This window comes from Calypte anna, chromosome 2, assembly GCF_003957555.1.
Source record: "Calypte anna isolate BGI_N300 chromosome 2, bCalAnn1_v1.p, whole genome shotgun sequence".
Taxonomy (NCBI): Eukaryota; Metazoa; Chordata; class Aves; order Apodiformes; family Trochilidae; genus Calypte; species Calypte anna.
In genome coordinates this window covers 125,989,547-126,005,040 of record NC_044245.1, presented here as the reverse complement: position 1 = coordinate 126,005,040, position 15,494 = coordinate 125,989,547, and the positions used below count along the sequence as shown (strand labels likewise).

The window sequence follows — 15,494 nt, the reverse complement described above, 5'->3', positions numbered from 1 at the left end:
TAAGAGATTAAGAGATTGTGGTACCAAACATCATGTCTGAGCCCAAAAGCCAAGTACAGACTTGATCCCAGTTTAATGTTGAGACTGGGAATGTGCCTTTTTATCTTTTCCACGTGTCCCACTCAGGACCTATGTCTTGTGAGTCAGGAATATGCCAGTCTTCCTGCTTCAGATTACCAGTTCCTGAGGGAATGGTGCAAAGAGTATCTGCCCTGCTGCTCAGATGCAACAGAAATGCTCTAAGGTCACACGAAGGCTGTGATACTGTTGGAGACTGAACATGGTTATCTTCCATCCCAGCTGAATACTTTCACCTTGTGACAAACTTTCCTGTAGCAAAAGCCAAACACACACAGGGATGCAAGAGACCAGCAGGAACTTGGTTTTATTGATAGTCCATCTCCAGAAGATACCCTACTAAATACCACAGAGAAATACTTCATCATACCACAGCTCACAAACACATCTTTGAATAATGCCATCTTAACACTTTAGCACCAATTTGTGAATGCAAATGAAACCTAAGGATTTCTGTCTCAGACAACGAGGTTTCAATGCTTTCAGTCCCCATTTAATGATGTCCTTTACTAGTTTTAAGTAAATCCATTTTCACAGAGACACTCCCCTAGTGGCACATTAACAGCAAATGATTTTTAGCTTCTCATTTTCAAAAACATTAAGTTAACCATGACAAAGACCAAGCTCCTTAGGAAGGCACTGCTAGTCCTTAAATGTCATTTTTAAAGTTCAGCGTAAGTTAATTAAAAGACTGGAAATGTCAGCAAAAGATAAGACCAAGATGGTTTTGTTTTTCAAGATTCTGCAAGTAACCACAGGAGATAAATCCTATGTCAGCATATGTAGGCCTGATAACTTGAAAATGTATTATTTGCAAGGTTAGTACTACTATTAGGCTTAGTTTCTAAGATTTTCCTCAGATTAAAAATTATACTCAGCTATGACAGTTTTGAAAAGCTACTGGAATTACAATATTATGAGACATATCTGAGAAACAAACAAAAAAAATATTCTGAAACTTGAAAAGCAAATGTAGACCATGTTATGGATATATAAGACATAATATAAAGAATAATAGCATTTCAGTGAAGAATTGTTGCTCACTATTGACAACAAATTACACTGCAGACAAGAAAAACACATACTATATTTGAAATGTAGCAATTTCAAAATATTTTATTGAAATCAGCATAAGAAGTAGTTTAAAGGCTACTTCTCCATTGGTTATTTCTAAATATTAATGAAAAAGTAGTGGTTCATTTCCAAAGATCTCCACCACAGAGACACCTACTTCAAGAGCCTTTTGTTTTTCTAATCATTGCTTCCATCATATCCCACTGCTCTTTGGTAACCTAATAAAAGAAAAGAGTGTTTTGTTAGCATTCCATGTAATGATTATACATCTAGGTTTTTGTTTGAATGGAAAATAGCAAGCAAGTAGTTTAATACCTTCTTCAAATCATTGAATTCTCCTGCCATAGAAACATATTCTCCACCATCCATTCTAATAACCTAGAAAAAACATCAGCAGTAGATGTAATAATAGCATGTTTTCTGTAGCATTTCCTTGTTAGGTACTGTTTAAGTACTTTTTATTTATTTGGATCCAGAAAACTCAATGTCCAAAATAATGTATTTAATAAATTTAAAAAGTTCTTTTTAAAGGTACTAACTACCATGCATTAAAATTAAAAGGGTAATGATGCTTGTAAATAATTCACAAGTAACAGTTTTTGTTTCATTTCTGAAATCAGGGCTTTAAAAAGTAACAGCAAAACTCAGACCACCATACCATAAAATTAATTGTATAAATAAGATTAGCCAAAACTCACTGCTCCATTAACCCAGCTTGCATAGTCACTGCAGAAATAGGCAGCAAGATTTGAAATTTCTTCTACAGTTCCCAGACGGCCACAAGGAATCCTCTCAATAATTTTCTTCTCAAATGCACCTGTTGGGTCAAGGCGACTAAAAGCACCCTGAGATTTAAGAAAAATATTAGGGGAAAAAAATTAACTATATCAGAAATTAAAACCTAGTAAGATTGACTCTGCATAAGTAATACAAGAGATGGACATTTGTCAGCAGGATGAAAAAGAAGTAGAGAGCAGAAAATAGTATTTATTCCTGTTACACTGATACACATCTGCTGAGGGTGATAAACTGGAATTTAACATGTTTAGGATTGTCACCCACCATCTACCTATGAAAAAAAACAAAAGGAGTTAATAACTTTGCTTCCCAAACACCCTTGATAAACATCTGAGCAAATAAACAAGACTGAAAATTGCTGCAGGGTCAGGTGAGAGGAACAAGGAAACAGAAGCAGGAAAGCAACAGAAAATTATACATGGCACAGAGTAAGCTAACCTGAAAAATAAATAAATCAATAAAAATCAAGTTTGATTAAAATGCACCAACAGCTAGGACTCAACTAAGTCACTGGAAGTTTTAGTACTTGAATAGCTTATGATGGCATGAGAAAAAGAAAAGGGGTTTTTTTGTTCTTCCTGGTTCCTCCACAAGGAAACAGTATCCTCAGGCAAAATCAGAAAAGAATTAGTAACATTTACGTTAACATTATGAAGTAGTAAGAGTTAAAGCACACTGTAATTTATGTAACTATGGCTGTATTCCCACTATTTAAGTATTTTATTGCCATGCTTTTAAATGCCAGTTTATAAGCTTGTACTCTTTCCTTTTTCTACCACAACTTAGAACAGCATTTTTTAAAGACATGAAGTCTTTAGCCTCTGGGACAGAAAGCTTTGATTTTGCAACACGCTGTTTAAAGGAAAGCTGGTCAGCCTTTTTATGCTTTGAGGGATATTTTAACTTGGAACCAGTATGACAAATTAAATATTTTATTAAAAAACAGTAATTACCCTAAGTGGGATACATGCTGTTAGTTTAAATCAGAAAGATTAATGGAATGTAGCGATATTGACACTGAAAACAGTTAACTTGCCAAAAATTATGAGAAGCTATAAATCAACCCAATGTAGCCACATGATATAGTGGATACCAAAAGTTTGTATCAATTTAAAAAGGAACAGGACAAACTGATGGAAGACTAAAGTTCATCAGGATGATTACAATATGAAGAGATAACAACGGTATCAAACTCCCTGTGCCTGGAGATATAAAAAAAAAAATCATAAAATGTTTTGTTTCTACTCTTGCCTAAAAATCCACAAGAAAAAAGGCCTGGAAGACTTGCAGTCTGATCCTGTAATGTTTCAGTGTTCTTCTAACCCTGCTGGTACTGCCACTTTTTTTTTTTTTTTTATATAGTCAAAAAAGGTAAAAGTGAGTTGGTTCAGTGTAGCATCTGCTGTTAACCAGAAGAAAGAAAAAATTAAAAAAAATCTGCACCCCTAACCTCAAAACAACAGCAAATCCACTGTGAAACATTTTACATGTAGTAGTAAGACCATTATTAGCTGTAACAGTTCACAATTTTAATAGTTTGATTCAATGTGAAACTGATTCTCCTCTCTCATCCTGCTGGACTGCTTTCTCTTTTCTTCCTGTTTCAGGTGGTCCAGTCCTCCTTTTCAGTCATATCAAAGCTTCTTTGCTGTTTTTTCTCCTTCTAGTTTTGTGATTTTCAACAAAACTAGTGAGATTCTGTTCTCATATACCTAAAGAGATTGTGAAATGTTGGAACTGATGAGATGTTTTGTTCAAAAACTAGGAGACCAGGCAGAAATAGGCACTTTCACTCCAACAAGTGTTATGTACAGTTGATAAGAACTAACATTAAGTATTTTAATATATTATTTCTTTGCAACACTAAAAAAAAGGTTTTCATGCTGTGTACCTTTGTTTTTATTGGACCTGGTTGAATCACATTGAATCTCATGCCATATTTACCCCATTCAGCCGCAAGAGACCTAAAATTCATTAATATAATGCATCAATATTTTAAACACAGTATTTAATAATCCTATTCAGAAAAAAAAAAGCACAATTGAATCAAATGTGTAAATATTAGAATTTTACTGAAATAAGCATTTCTACTTAAGGGTTTTAGGATTTTTTGTTCTTAAAAACACTTCAGAGAAGAAAAAACATCATGTTCACAATCAGAGAAATACTGAATTAATAGATGCATCATAGTTAAAGATAGATTCAGGAGCAATTCCTCCCACCTCACAAATTATACAGGTGATTTTGGCACTTAAATGCCTCAACATAGGCCTCAACCTATGCCTAACATAGGTTAGGCCACCATCTTTCTCTGGTAATTCAGACTACCACAAATACACATTTCTAACATTTTCAACATAGGTCTCATTTGATGTTTTGAAATAACAGAGAAGTTACATTCTAAAATGGGACCATCTGAATAATTTTTGCTTTATGGCAACATTTTCTCTGCATAAGCAGTACTTCAGGTAGAGATACAGTGAATGAATTAGCTGGGTCATGAAGTCTTTGGGGAGTACACACTTCAGCTGCAGCTCCAAAGAACAGAAATCAAGACCATCGCTCATTCCCTCAATTTTTTAGGATAAAAGGCTTCTACTTACTAAAAGGCTTCCAAAATATTCAATTTCTTCTGCAGAGAAAGATCTATTGGCTATTAAGGACTGTCCCATAGCTAATAATGGTAGAAATCCTTTTGTTTACTGACTAACATGGATACACCACGATACTGTTCTGAATTAAATGTAACTGCAGACTTAATTTAAAATACTGATAGGAAGCATGTTCATTATGAAATTAGACAGGTATATAGCAAAAGAACACTCCACCCAGATATCTTTTTCCTGAGACATAAGAAAGTCACTATAGCTCTCCAACAGTTCTCCTGTTAACTGTCTTGAAATGATGGCTTGCACGTAAGAATGCAAAAGAACCTGAGCAGTGAAACTCTGCAGTTGAAACTTCAGAACTTGCTATTGCCAAAAGTAGTTCCATTTGTCCTTAGTCACAATAATAACACTTAATACTTCCTTCTGTAAAAAGCTATCAGCATACTTTTTTCTTGCCAAGATATTGGAGGCTCGAAGGCTCTTTATGATATAATGGAACAGGAGAACTATACCAACTAGCTTCATTTTTATAGCCCAATTACCCTATCTCAAGGATGTGAAAAGCAGAATACACATTGTGCTTTATTACTCACTTGCACATTGCTTCTACGCCAGCTTTGGCAGAGGCACTTGGCAACACAAATCCTGAACCGCTTTCTGCATAAATTGTTGTAATAGCAAGGAATGCTGCTCCTGGAAGGTGCAAAAACATTTTTTAAAAACCCACACAAAACCAACACAAAACTGCACAAAGATCAAATTCTGAACTTACGGTACAAAGTAACCTCAATGGTACAGGAGTTTGCAAAGATAATTTGAAAAGGTATTTTTTTCAAAATAGTTACAAGCTTTGCTTTCCAACCTTTTTAATTCAGTTCCCTCTTTTCCATGAATGATGAGTTGCTCCATTAAGTGTAAACGACTCCTAATTAGGCTCCAAAAGATAATGTGCAAATCAGTCTAACTGAGTGAAAGCACAAGATCTTTCAGTCTTAGAAGCTGTCCCAGCCTCGTAGTCACTGAACAGGTAATTTGCCCTAATTTTATTAATTCCTGACTCAAAAAAAAAAAAAAATTAGAATTAACAACTAGGTTTGACATAATCTTAAAGTGGCATAGTTTAGGGGTTTGAGTTAAAAGTTTATGCAGGAAAAGATGTTTTTTTGAAGAAGCTTTTCTGCAGTAGAAGTTATGACAAGATATAGCTGCATAAATTTTCCCAGTTATTATCGCAAAAAAACTGTACTACAAAAAGACCATTTTCTATGTTAAAAAATACTGAAGATTCAGCAAAAATGTTATGGAAAATAATTCAAACTGTAACTGTTGGATCTTTCTTTTATAGAAGGCTGTAAATGGCTTTAAAGTGGAAGAGGTAGATTTAAGGCTAGACATTAGGAAAAAATTCTTCATTATAAGGGTGCTGAGACTCTGGAACAGGTTGCCCAGGGAAGCTGTGGATGTCCCCTCCCTGGAAGTGTTCAAGGCCACACTGAGTGGAGCTTTGAGCAGCCTGTTCCAGTGCCAGGTGTCCCTGCCCATGGCAGGGGGGGTTGGAACTATATGACCTGTAAGGTCCCCTCTAACCCAAACTATTTTATGATATGGTATGAACTTACTGTAACTGGGAAATGGAGGACAAGGGACAATGGTTCACTACTTACGCCACAGTAACTAAAATAACTGTTCTACATATTGTACTTTAAAAATAATTTAATTAGAAGAGCTACCTAAGGGATCTTTCTAAAACAATGTATCTTAGAGATATAATGTACTTGATGATGAAGCAGAGACGCAGCTCAAAATTACAGTAATGTTACACAAGAGAAACTAAAGAGAACCATAAACAAGCACTGACAGAAAGGCCAGCAGATATCCAGAAACAATGAACCTTATTTTTAAAAACGTAGTCTGCAGTTAGAGACTTCAAAAAGAAAAAAAACACACAGGCAAAACCCACAGAACTACTGTGAAGTTATCTAGAGCTGATTGTTATTGTTAATTATGGATTTCACAGAATTAAACCAGACATTTTTCAATAGAGATGAGCTGGGTAAATGTAACACAGAAGCACCACTGGTAAATTTACACCTCTGAAGTATACTTCAGTTCATAAACCATTTTTATTTCCTAGGGCTTTATTCATTAAAATGACAATATGTAGCAAATTAATTCATCTTATTTTATAAACCTTTAGCATATAATAAATAATGCACTAAGAGATTACAAATCCCTTTCAAATACTAGTACCAACAGTCTTAAAGCAGAGTACTTTTCCTATTTACTAGACTAGGTTTAATGTAGGTCATGCTACAGATTTAAAGGATACACCAATCAAAACCATAGCATACCACACCACTTTAAAATGCTATTTGAGATAATTCTGATTTAAAAAATTAATCTCAATGTTTTTCAATGCATAACTAGGAGAATGTAAAATGAAAGCATTTCTTTGGATATAATATATCATACAGCACATAAGGGAATATCTTATCTTTCTTTTAAAGACAACAATCTGGTAAAATAAATCTTTGGCTAAATAGTGTATCAAAGAATTCCCATATTGTTAAAGTAAAGCCAAAATATTTTGATTAAACTCCTACATAGTCTAGAATGAAGAATTACACCTGCAAAAAAGAAAACCAATTAGTGATTTCAATTTCTAAACTTTTTTTCTGACTATCTCAAAGGTATCTCTATAGCACTATTAGTCGAACACCACAACTGTGAATTTTATTTAAGTGTAGGAGGAAAATTAAAAATTACATCCTGACCTGCTGTTCATTTAAGTAAATATATGTTCAATTGCTCAATGAAACCAGCATAGATTCAAAAGCCTCAAGTGAAGTAACAGCATATTTTAAACAAAGCCATATTTTCTATATTTTTTAAAATGTTTTACTATCAGTACAAACTGTAATCATATTTTTATATTCAATCTCATGGCCTCTGGGTCCAATTTTAAGGGCAGATTCTACAATGAAGTAATTGCTATTCATTTCTACTGTGTCATATTTAAGTATGGCTTTACTCAAAAAAAAAAAAAAAAGTTTCTTTCTAGAAAAGACAGAGTTAAAAACTGTGTTTCTTTTCAAACTCTCAAAACTAGCCATAATAATAGTAAGGCAAGGAAAATAAAAATTTTGCATCACAGTATGGGCTCAGTTGCCATTTATCTTAAACTTAAGATACCTTTTTGAACCTTAATGAGCTCCTTTCCAATCTCCAGAGTTACAAAAGCAGTACCATTAAGCACAATATCAGTTATTGTTTTCCATGCGTTAACAGAAAGTCGCTCAGAGGGGGAAATAAAGTTTCCAGCTGCATTGTTTATGACAACCTGAAACACAGGAAGAAAAATCTAACTAAAATCAATTCTTCCTAAGAGAGAAGCCAGGTATTTGCAAGGAACTTTTTAGTATTTTCAGGCAGAAAAGTAAAAATACCATCAGATGAGGTGGGGAGGAGGGGGCTGGGGATGGTGAGAGAGAGAAAATAATCCATCAGCAATTCTAACACTTTAAAAATCATAACAGAAAACAAGCTGCATTTCAACACTGCTGTAGTTACTGATCTGGTACTGAGGAAGTCTAAATGTAGAGGGTGACTTAAGTCACTATTTTTCCATAGTATCTCAGGTGCCTCATAAGCTTGTCCCTACAAAGTTCCAAGGTCAAATACCATATTTAGCTTAATGGATTCAAGAGAATAAAAGCAAATGAATTTCATGTAATCTGATGATTTAAATCTGGATTATCTGACTATTGCATAACAGGAAGTCTAATCAGCCATGACAAAGACAGTGTTATGATTTAGTGAACTGCAAGCAAACTTTTCTTTTGCACAGACCTTTCACTTATTAGTCTTTCTACCATCAATAATTAGGCAGAGAATACTTCCAATATTTCATCTGCTCAGCCCTTTAATATAGCAAGTCAGATGTATTTTTTTAGGAGACTACACATCACATAAGCATTTTTTAAACCAAGACTTATGTGGTTAGATCTTGGGTATTTAACAATATACAATATTGAAGCAACAAAATGGTGTACTAGCTGTGGAGTGGCACCTAGGTTTGTATAAGTATGCACAGAAAACAATTTTTGTTCTGAAGGACTTCTGGGCTCAATTAAGACATTAGACCTTTCAATAGCAAAACACAGCACAGCAGATACTGCATGAATACAAAACAAAATAAACCAGCTGCAACTTATACATAGAGATGGCAAACACAGTTTAAAGGCCTCCCTACAGTCTGAAGAAAACAAAATCCAAGCACCTCAAGATACTGAGCAGGTTAATGGAATCACTGAATTAATATGGCAAAGACACAGTAATGAAACTAGTGAACTGCATGATACCATTTTTGAGGTATGCAGATATATACAACTGCTAAAACAATGCACATGAGAACAAAATCATTGCTTTCTGTTGCTTAGAATCCAGGTTGTCTCTCTAATGATCAAATCAGGGTTTGGTGCCCATCAGTGTTCAGACTCCACCAGACCACAGTCTGATGTTAAAGGCCCTATTAAAAAAACAGATACTTTGCCTGACCAAAGATTTTTTTCTTGGTTTTATTAGAACTTAAGTTTTCAAGCTGAAACTTTTTTTGTGTATTTCAATATTCTAAGCAAGAACCAAAGAAGATGTTTATGATTACTTCCAGTAAGACATTCTATTAATAAGCAGCAGGTGTAACATGGTACCAACACAGGTAGGTTAGCTTTTCAGGAAGATTTAAGAGCAATATTCTGTTAACTTCAGTAATTCAAAGTATTCCATTATAATTATCCCACTGTTTACAAAAAAATTATAGTTCTTGCAGTAAGGACAACAACATTTTGTCTATTTGGCCACTAAGTACTTTAAGAACCACAGAAAAATAGTAACCAGTCTAACTGTAAATACCATCTTACCTTGAACTACTGCCACTTTTGGCTAGTGTCTCTTCAGATTCCATTAACTTTCTATCAGATATTTTCTTCGTACCTACTATGCAAAGTATTTTCAGTAATGAAGACTGAAGTTCTTTCCTTTCCCTAGACCACTTACATCAGGATGTCCTGCCACTTGGATTGTTTCAGCAACAGCATTCTTAACTGAAACTGGATCTCTCACATCACACTGGATGGCATGAACCTATATAATAATGAAGAAGCAGCTGTAATACTTCAAAAGTGTATCACTCAAATTAAACAAGACTGCAGAAGCACATAAATGTATAAAAATCCTATAACCATTTAAAGTATAGCTTACCTTATGTCCTGTTTTAGAAGAAACTTCTTCTGCTGTTCCTTTCAAAACATCAAGCTTCCTAGAAGTAAGTACACAACACCCCTACATTTCAATTAAATGTAACCAGATTAATATAAATAAAATCAGATTAAATAAAACCAGATTAAATAAAACCAGATTTCTCTTTCTAAGCAAATATGAGCTAAAACTTAAGATGCGTGTACGCACATGTGCATGTTGCTGATTTTCATGAAAACTGAGCTTTAATATAAAAACTGCCATTTAGTTACTAACTTGCTGGAAAAAACTTTAACTTCTGGTTAGTGCTACTTCAAAGCAACTCAGAAGTGACTACAGGAAGAGATGAACTAATCAAATATGAAAAGGTAGAAAAAATATTTTCATTCTGAGTACATAATCATAGCAAACTTAGTTTTGGCTACTACTCTACCAGTACTTTAGAAGGGACATGAGTATTCTGAATAAACATCCCAACCACTGTCTAGATGAATGTCACATCATTTTTGGTTATTTTGATTAAAAATGAGACTGTTTTTCTGGTCTTTACTATAGTACTACTTATGAGAACTGTAGAAAGACAACTAAAGGGAAATCAGGTGTGTTTTTAAAGTAATAAGAGTTAAGAGAAATGGCTTTAATTCTTTAGTGCAGATCAGAACTGTATGAAGAATGTCTGCAATAATTTAAATTTTTTAGTAATGGCCATTTCATTTTTTTGTCCTCTTTTAGGCTTTATTTGAATTTACATCTAATAGTCAGGCTTGTTTATTTTGCTGAGGCATTTCAGGAAATACATTTAATTTCTTTTTTCCTAGTGCTAGTTATAGCATAGGACATCTGCAAATAAATCTGCAGGTTTCTGGTATTTGCAATATGACATAATTTAAAAATGCACAGAAATAGAATATATATATTTATCCAGGTTATGAAGAAGAAAGCAAGACACATTATGAAGAAGAAAACCAATATATTCAGTACTCAGTACTAAATGAAAGCTCTAAAACATCTTCATTAATTAATATTTACCGGCTTGCTATAACACACGTGGCACCTAAACTGGACAAAGCTGTTGTCATCCCTTTGCCAAGCCCAGTACCTCCTCCAGTTATAAAGGCCACTTTCCCTTGAAAGGAATTTGCTGGCAACATCACTTTTTGAACAGGTGAAAAGAATGAAGCTTGTGGGGCTTTGTTGTCCTGATGCAGCACATTTGGCCCACGGCTGAAAAACTGGAAAAAAAAAATTACTTTTTTTCCCATTTCTGTATACAGGACTGTTACACAAGATTAGATTTAGTTAGGACAGCAGAGGTAACAACCACAACCACCTCGTTACAAGCAATGTAAGAATTATTAGATTGCACTGTACTAAAACATATGGACCTTCACATTTAGACTAATGCTAGACTACGGAATCATAGAATCATAGAATTGGCTGGGTTGGAAGGGACCTCAGAGATCATCAAGTCCAACCCTTGATCCACTACTGCTGCAGTTACCAGACCATGGCACTGAGTGCCACATCCAGTCTCTTTTTAAATATCTCCAGGGATGGAGAATCCACTACTTCCCTGGGCAGCCCATTCCAATGCCTGATCACCCTCTCAGTAAAGAAATTCTTTCTAATGTCCAACCTAAATCTCCCCCAGCACAACTTAAGAACGTGCCCTGTTGTCTTGCTGAGAGTTGCCTGGGAAAAGAGACCAACCCCCACCTGGCTACACCCTCCTTTCAGGGAGTTGTAGAGAGTGATGAGGTCTCCCCTGAGCCTCCTCTTCTCCAGGCTGAACAGCCCCAGCTCCCTCAGCCTCTCCTCATAGGATCTGTGCTCGAGTCCCTTCACCAGCCTGGTTGCCCTCCTTTGGACCTGCTCCAGGACCTCGATGTTCCATTCCAACTAGAGAACTACTAGAAAAAGTGATTTTATCATGACTTTTGTTATTCTGAAAGTTAGTTGTTCTTATAAATGTCACTTATCTCTCTACCAAACAGCTACAAACTCCCGGCAGGATGTGGATCTCAGTTTCATATAGGTACTGTAATTCAGATATTAAATTTAGAAATTCAGAAATTAAATTTACTCCTTTAAATCCATGTGATTTTGAGATTACACATGTATATATTTACAAACTCCAAAGATGCAGTAGTAGCTTCAAGACTTTGATTCTTCACTACTGAAGAATGAGATGGAATCAAACTCCATGAGACCTGCCTCAATCACTGTGGGAGCTATGCAAACCAAGACCATCTCCTGAACAAAATTGTGCAAGGTTTGGTTACTTGTGTAACACTCTGCCCCAGAAGAAATACTATGTATTGAAACTGAGGCCTTGATGAACCAGTTCTTGCTAAAAGACATGGTTGGTACATGTTTAAAAACATACATGAAGAAAGAAGACAATCCAGTGCTGCATCTACTGATCCACATTAATAAGAAAGTATCTCCTTAATGCACCGGAAATTTGTGATGCCAGCAAGAAAGTTGCAGCAAAAATATGCAAGAGGTATTTCTAGAATCCTAAACCACTAAACTCAGCCCCTAAATTAAATACTGAGTTAAATGCTCTGCAAATTCAGAAATCCCTAAACATTTAAAATACTAAAATTACCTCAACCTGAAGCTGCAAAACTTCAAAGTGTGACAAAACTGGACTATTTTAATTTTTTTTTCTACAAAAAATTACATGAATACAAGTTATAATTATTTTCTCTAATAGTAATTTGCACTTGAGCCTATAATGTCTTTATTTGAATACAAAAAACTCTGGTATAATTTTAAGAATGGCAGAATGGTTACTCTTGTATGGTGTTGCAAATGATTACCTGCAATTGTTCAACAGGTTGGCATGAAGATGATTATTTTAAAATAGTAAAAATATTACACCTTACTGTTGTATGTACTAACATTTCAACATTACTACCATGTACTACATTTTCAACATTAGACGTCAATGTTAGTAGGAGCTGAATAATCTGTACATGCCACAGCTATCACAGAGATGAGGATTTCACAGAGCTTAAAGCTGGCTTGAGAAAACATAAATGTGAATCTCTGTGGTAATGTATTTTTGCATATGAGTAACACAGTTTAAAACAGAGATAATAATTAAAGAACTACACTGCCAATTTACTGGAGAGTCTGTTAGAAAACAAAAACAAAAAAACACAAAGATAGAATTATGACAAAAGTAAAGTAATTAAGCAAGTCCTATAGCATTAAAGTGTTAACATCAAATATGCACTCTGAAAATTCTTTCTGGGACTTGGACTCTTCGTCTACAACTTTTCACAGAGATAAAAATAAGCCAAAAGTAGTTCTGAGGAAGGCAAGTAGTTCTAATGAATAATATTATAATATTTTTCTGAAACAGCAAAATTCTACAACTCAGATCTGCTGTTAAGTATCTGTAGAATACTGATTTTTTTTTGTTGGTTGGGTTTTTTTTGTTTTGTTTTTCTTTTTATTCTCCCAATGAAAATAGTATTTGCATATTTTCAGAGTACCAGAATACTACTAAGCGCCGAGGAAACAAATGCTTGAATATTCTCTTTTGGTTCTTAGTAGTCCCCTAGTTATTTCGTCTCTCTTCAGGTATACAGAGAGATAGAAGGGCCCCCTCTGGAGAACTTCAGCTCACAGCAGGCTGGAAATCACGCCGGCATTTGGACGCCCTCCCGTGAAAGGAGGAGATAAGCAGTGGCAGCACCGACGCAGTTTGAGTCTCCCTGCTGGGGTTCTGCTAGGGAGGGAAACAGCCCCACTCCTCTTGATCAACTCTACAGAAACCGTGTCAGTTGCCTTCCTCCAGCTCGGGGGAAGATGATGAGGAAGCAGGTGACAGAAGGGGCAGGCAGGAAGACTGCACCAAGGCTCATTAAGTACTGTAGGAATATCAAGCAGGCCGTAAAGTTGGGATAATTCAGCAATCTTTTCATGAGAGTGTCATCTCATTACTCAGTTTAACCATTTAACCACCACTTAAGGCCAAGGTTTTAAGTTAAAAATCAGGTGTAAAGAGGGATATAAAGAAGCCAGGGAACAAGGATTTAAAAAACAAACCCAAAGCTTGATCAAACCGTAAAATAACCCAACCCCAGGAGGTGGGAGTGAATCATGAAATTACTGCAGAAAGCCCTCCTGGATGCACCCAACTTTACACTGGTAAGAAGGAAACGCTGTGTGCAGAACTCACTAGAGATGTACTCCAGCAGCACCCACAAGGATCAGCCCTGTCACTGCTTGGACGGCAACATTCAAACCACTTTACCTGCACTGCATAACTTTGCTACTGGGATCAAAGGGCGATACCGATGGCCCCAGTACTGAAATGGGATTTATCCAGCGGTAGGGCAGTGGTCACAGAACCAGGGCTCCAGCGCGGAGAGGGCGTGGGTGGCACCGGGCGCTGGGGAGAACCGGGGGGGCTGTCCCCGCCCTCGGGGCATTTCCCAGCTGTTTCCCCAAACCCCAGCAACGGGAGCTCCACTCAAGCCTGGGCCGCTCTTCGACACCCAGAGGGCGAGAGGGTTTTCCCCGTGGCTGCGGGAGGGAACCGGTGAGGCTGCCGGGGGTATTCGGTCCGGCGGGCTGCACCGCCCCGCAGGGACCCGCCCTGAGCTCTGACACGACAAGGGCACCCAGGCAGCCCCGGGGGAGGATGTCACGGAGCAGCCCCGCGCCGACGGCCTTCAACCCCACCACAGCAGGCAGCGCCTTACCCGCCCGGTGCCGGAGAAGCGGAGAGCTGCACTGCCACAGCGGCCCAGCCGCACAGCCACCGCCATCTTCCCCCGCCGAGCGTGCGTGAGGGCGGTCGGCGGGACGTGCGCCTGCTCCCTGCCGCGGAACAGAGCCCGCCCAGGGGCGGGAAGAGGTCCGACCGCCCGGTCCACCTGTGCTGCCCGGGCCGGCGGGGAAAGAGGGGTCTGGAGAGTTCATTTGGCCATGAGGAATGTCAGGTAGGACGGTAGCTGTGGGAGCCCACGGATTCGAAAAATTTGCAAATTCTGAGGAAAAAGAGAGCACAGGGACTAATCTGCGCGGTGACAAAACTCGGGATGAAAGACAATAAACGTATCAGTGCGTCTGTACTATCAGCTTTTAAATTAGGAATTTAGGAGAAACCTAATACTATGGGACTTCAGAGGCATCAAAATAAAAATCCTAAGGCACAGTCATGAGCCTCCTGTACAAAAATGGTCAAACAAGTCCAAGACGAATTTTAAGGAAAATAGTGTTGGTGCTCTTGTTCCTTGATCTAGTAACATGTAAAAAATGTACTTATTTGTCCTGCTTACCGTCCAACAGCCATTGAAGCAATAGTGCCACCCCGCCAAGCAGTGGTTGCCACGGTATCATTACAGCTGCATGTCAAATATCTGGAAGGTATTAATAAACCACTTTGAGATTTAGATGGTAAGATTTTATTCAAATCGGTAAATTTAAGACACACTGAGTATCAAGAAGCATAATCTGAGCAAGCAAAAGAAAATTGGAGAAAGAAAGGGAGTATCTCTTGAATTTAAGAGATGTTTCAAACAAATATTACAGAATTTAGAAACCTTCATTGGAATGAGGCTAACAAGAGGAAACAAACTTCAAAAGCGAACTTTTTGTGCACTGGAAGATACAAATGTGCCAAACAGCACATGATTCTCTGAGAGGATCATTATTTTG

General features: G+C 37.0%; 1 protein-coding gene across 1 annotated transcript; it reads right to left on the bottom strand.

The window, feature by feature from the left end:
* Positions 1-359: 359 nt before the first annotated feature.
* DECR1 (2,4-dienoyl-CoA reductase 1) lies at positions 360-14,617 on the bottom strand. The gene is made up of 10 exons (XM_030446133.1): positions 14,537-14,617; positions 10,845-11,047; positions 9,819-9,876; positions 9,615-9,701; positions 7,752-7,899; positions 5,153-5,252; positions 3,842-3,914; positions 1,851-1,997; positions 1,468-1,530; positions 360-1,370 (listed from the first exon to the last, which is right to left on the bottom strand). The coding sequence occupies exons 1-10, from the start codon at positions 14,600-14,602 to the stop codon at positions 1,311-1,313; spliced, it is 1,005 nt and encodes a 334-aa protein (XP_030301993.1). The 5' UTR covers positions 14,603-14,617; the 3' UTR covers positions 360-1,310.
* Between the last annotated feature and the right edge of the window lie 877 nt (positions 14,618-15,494).

Excerpts from the sequence above, each read along its gene's own strand:
- DECR1 (XM_030446133.1), bottom strand. The coding sequence starts at position 14,602 with ATGGCGGTGGCTGTGCGGCTGGGCCGCTGTGGCAGTGCAGCTCTCCGC. Across the intron at positions 5,253-7,751 it reads GCTCATTAAGGTTCAAAAAG|GAGCAGCATTCCTTGCTATT; the intron begins GTATCTTAAGTT and ends TGCACCTTCCAG. Across the intron at positions 1,998-3,841 it reads CAGGTCCAATAAAAACAAAG|GGTGCTTTTAGTCGCCTTGA; the intron begins GTACACAGCATG and ends CTTAAATCTCAG.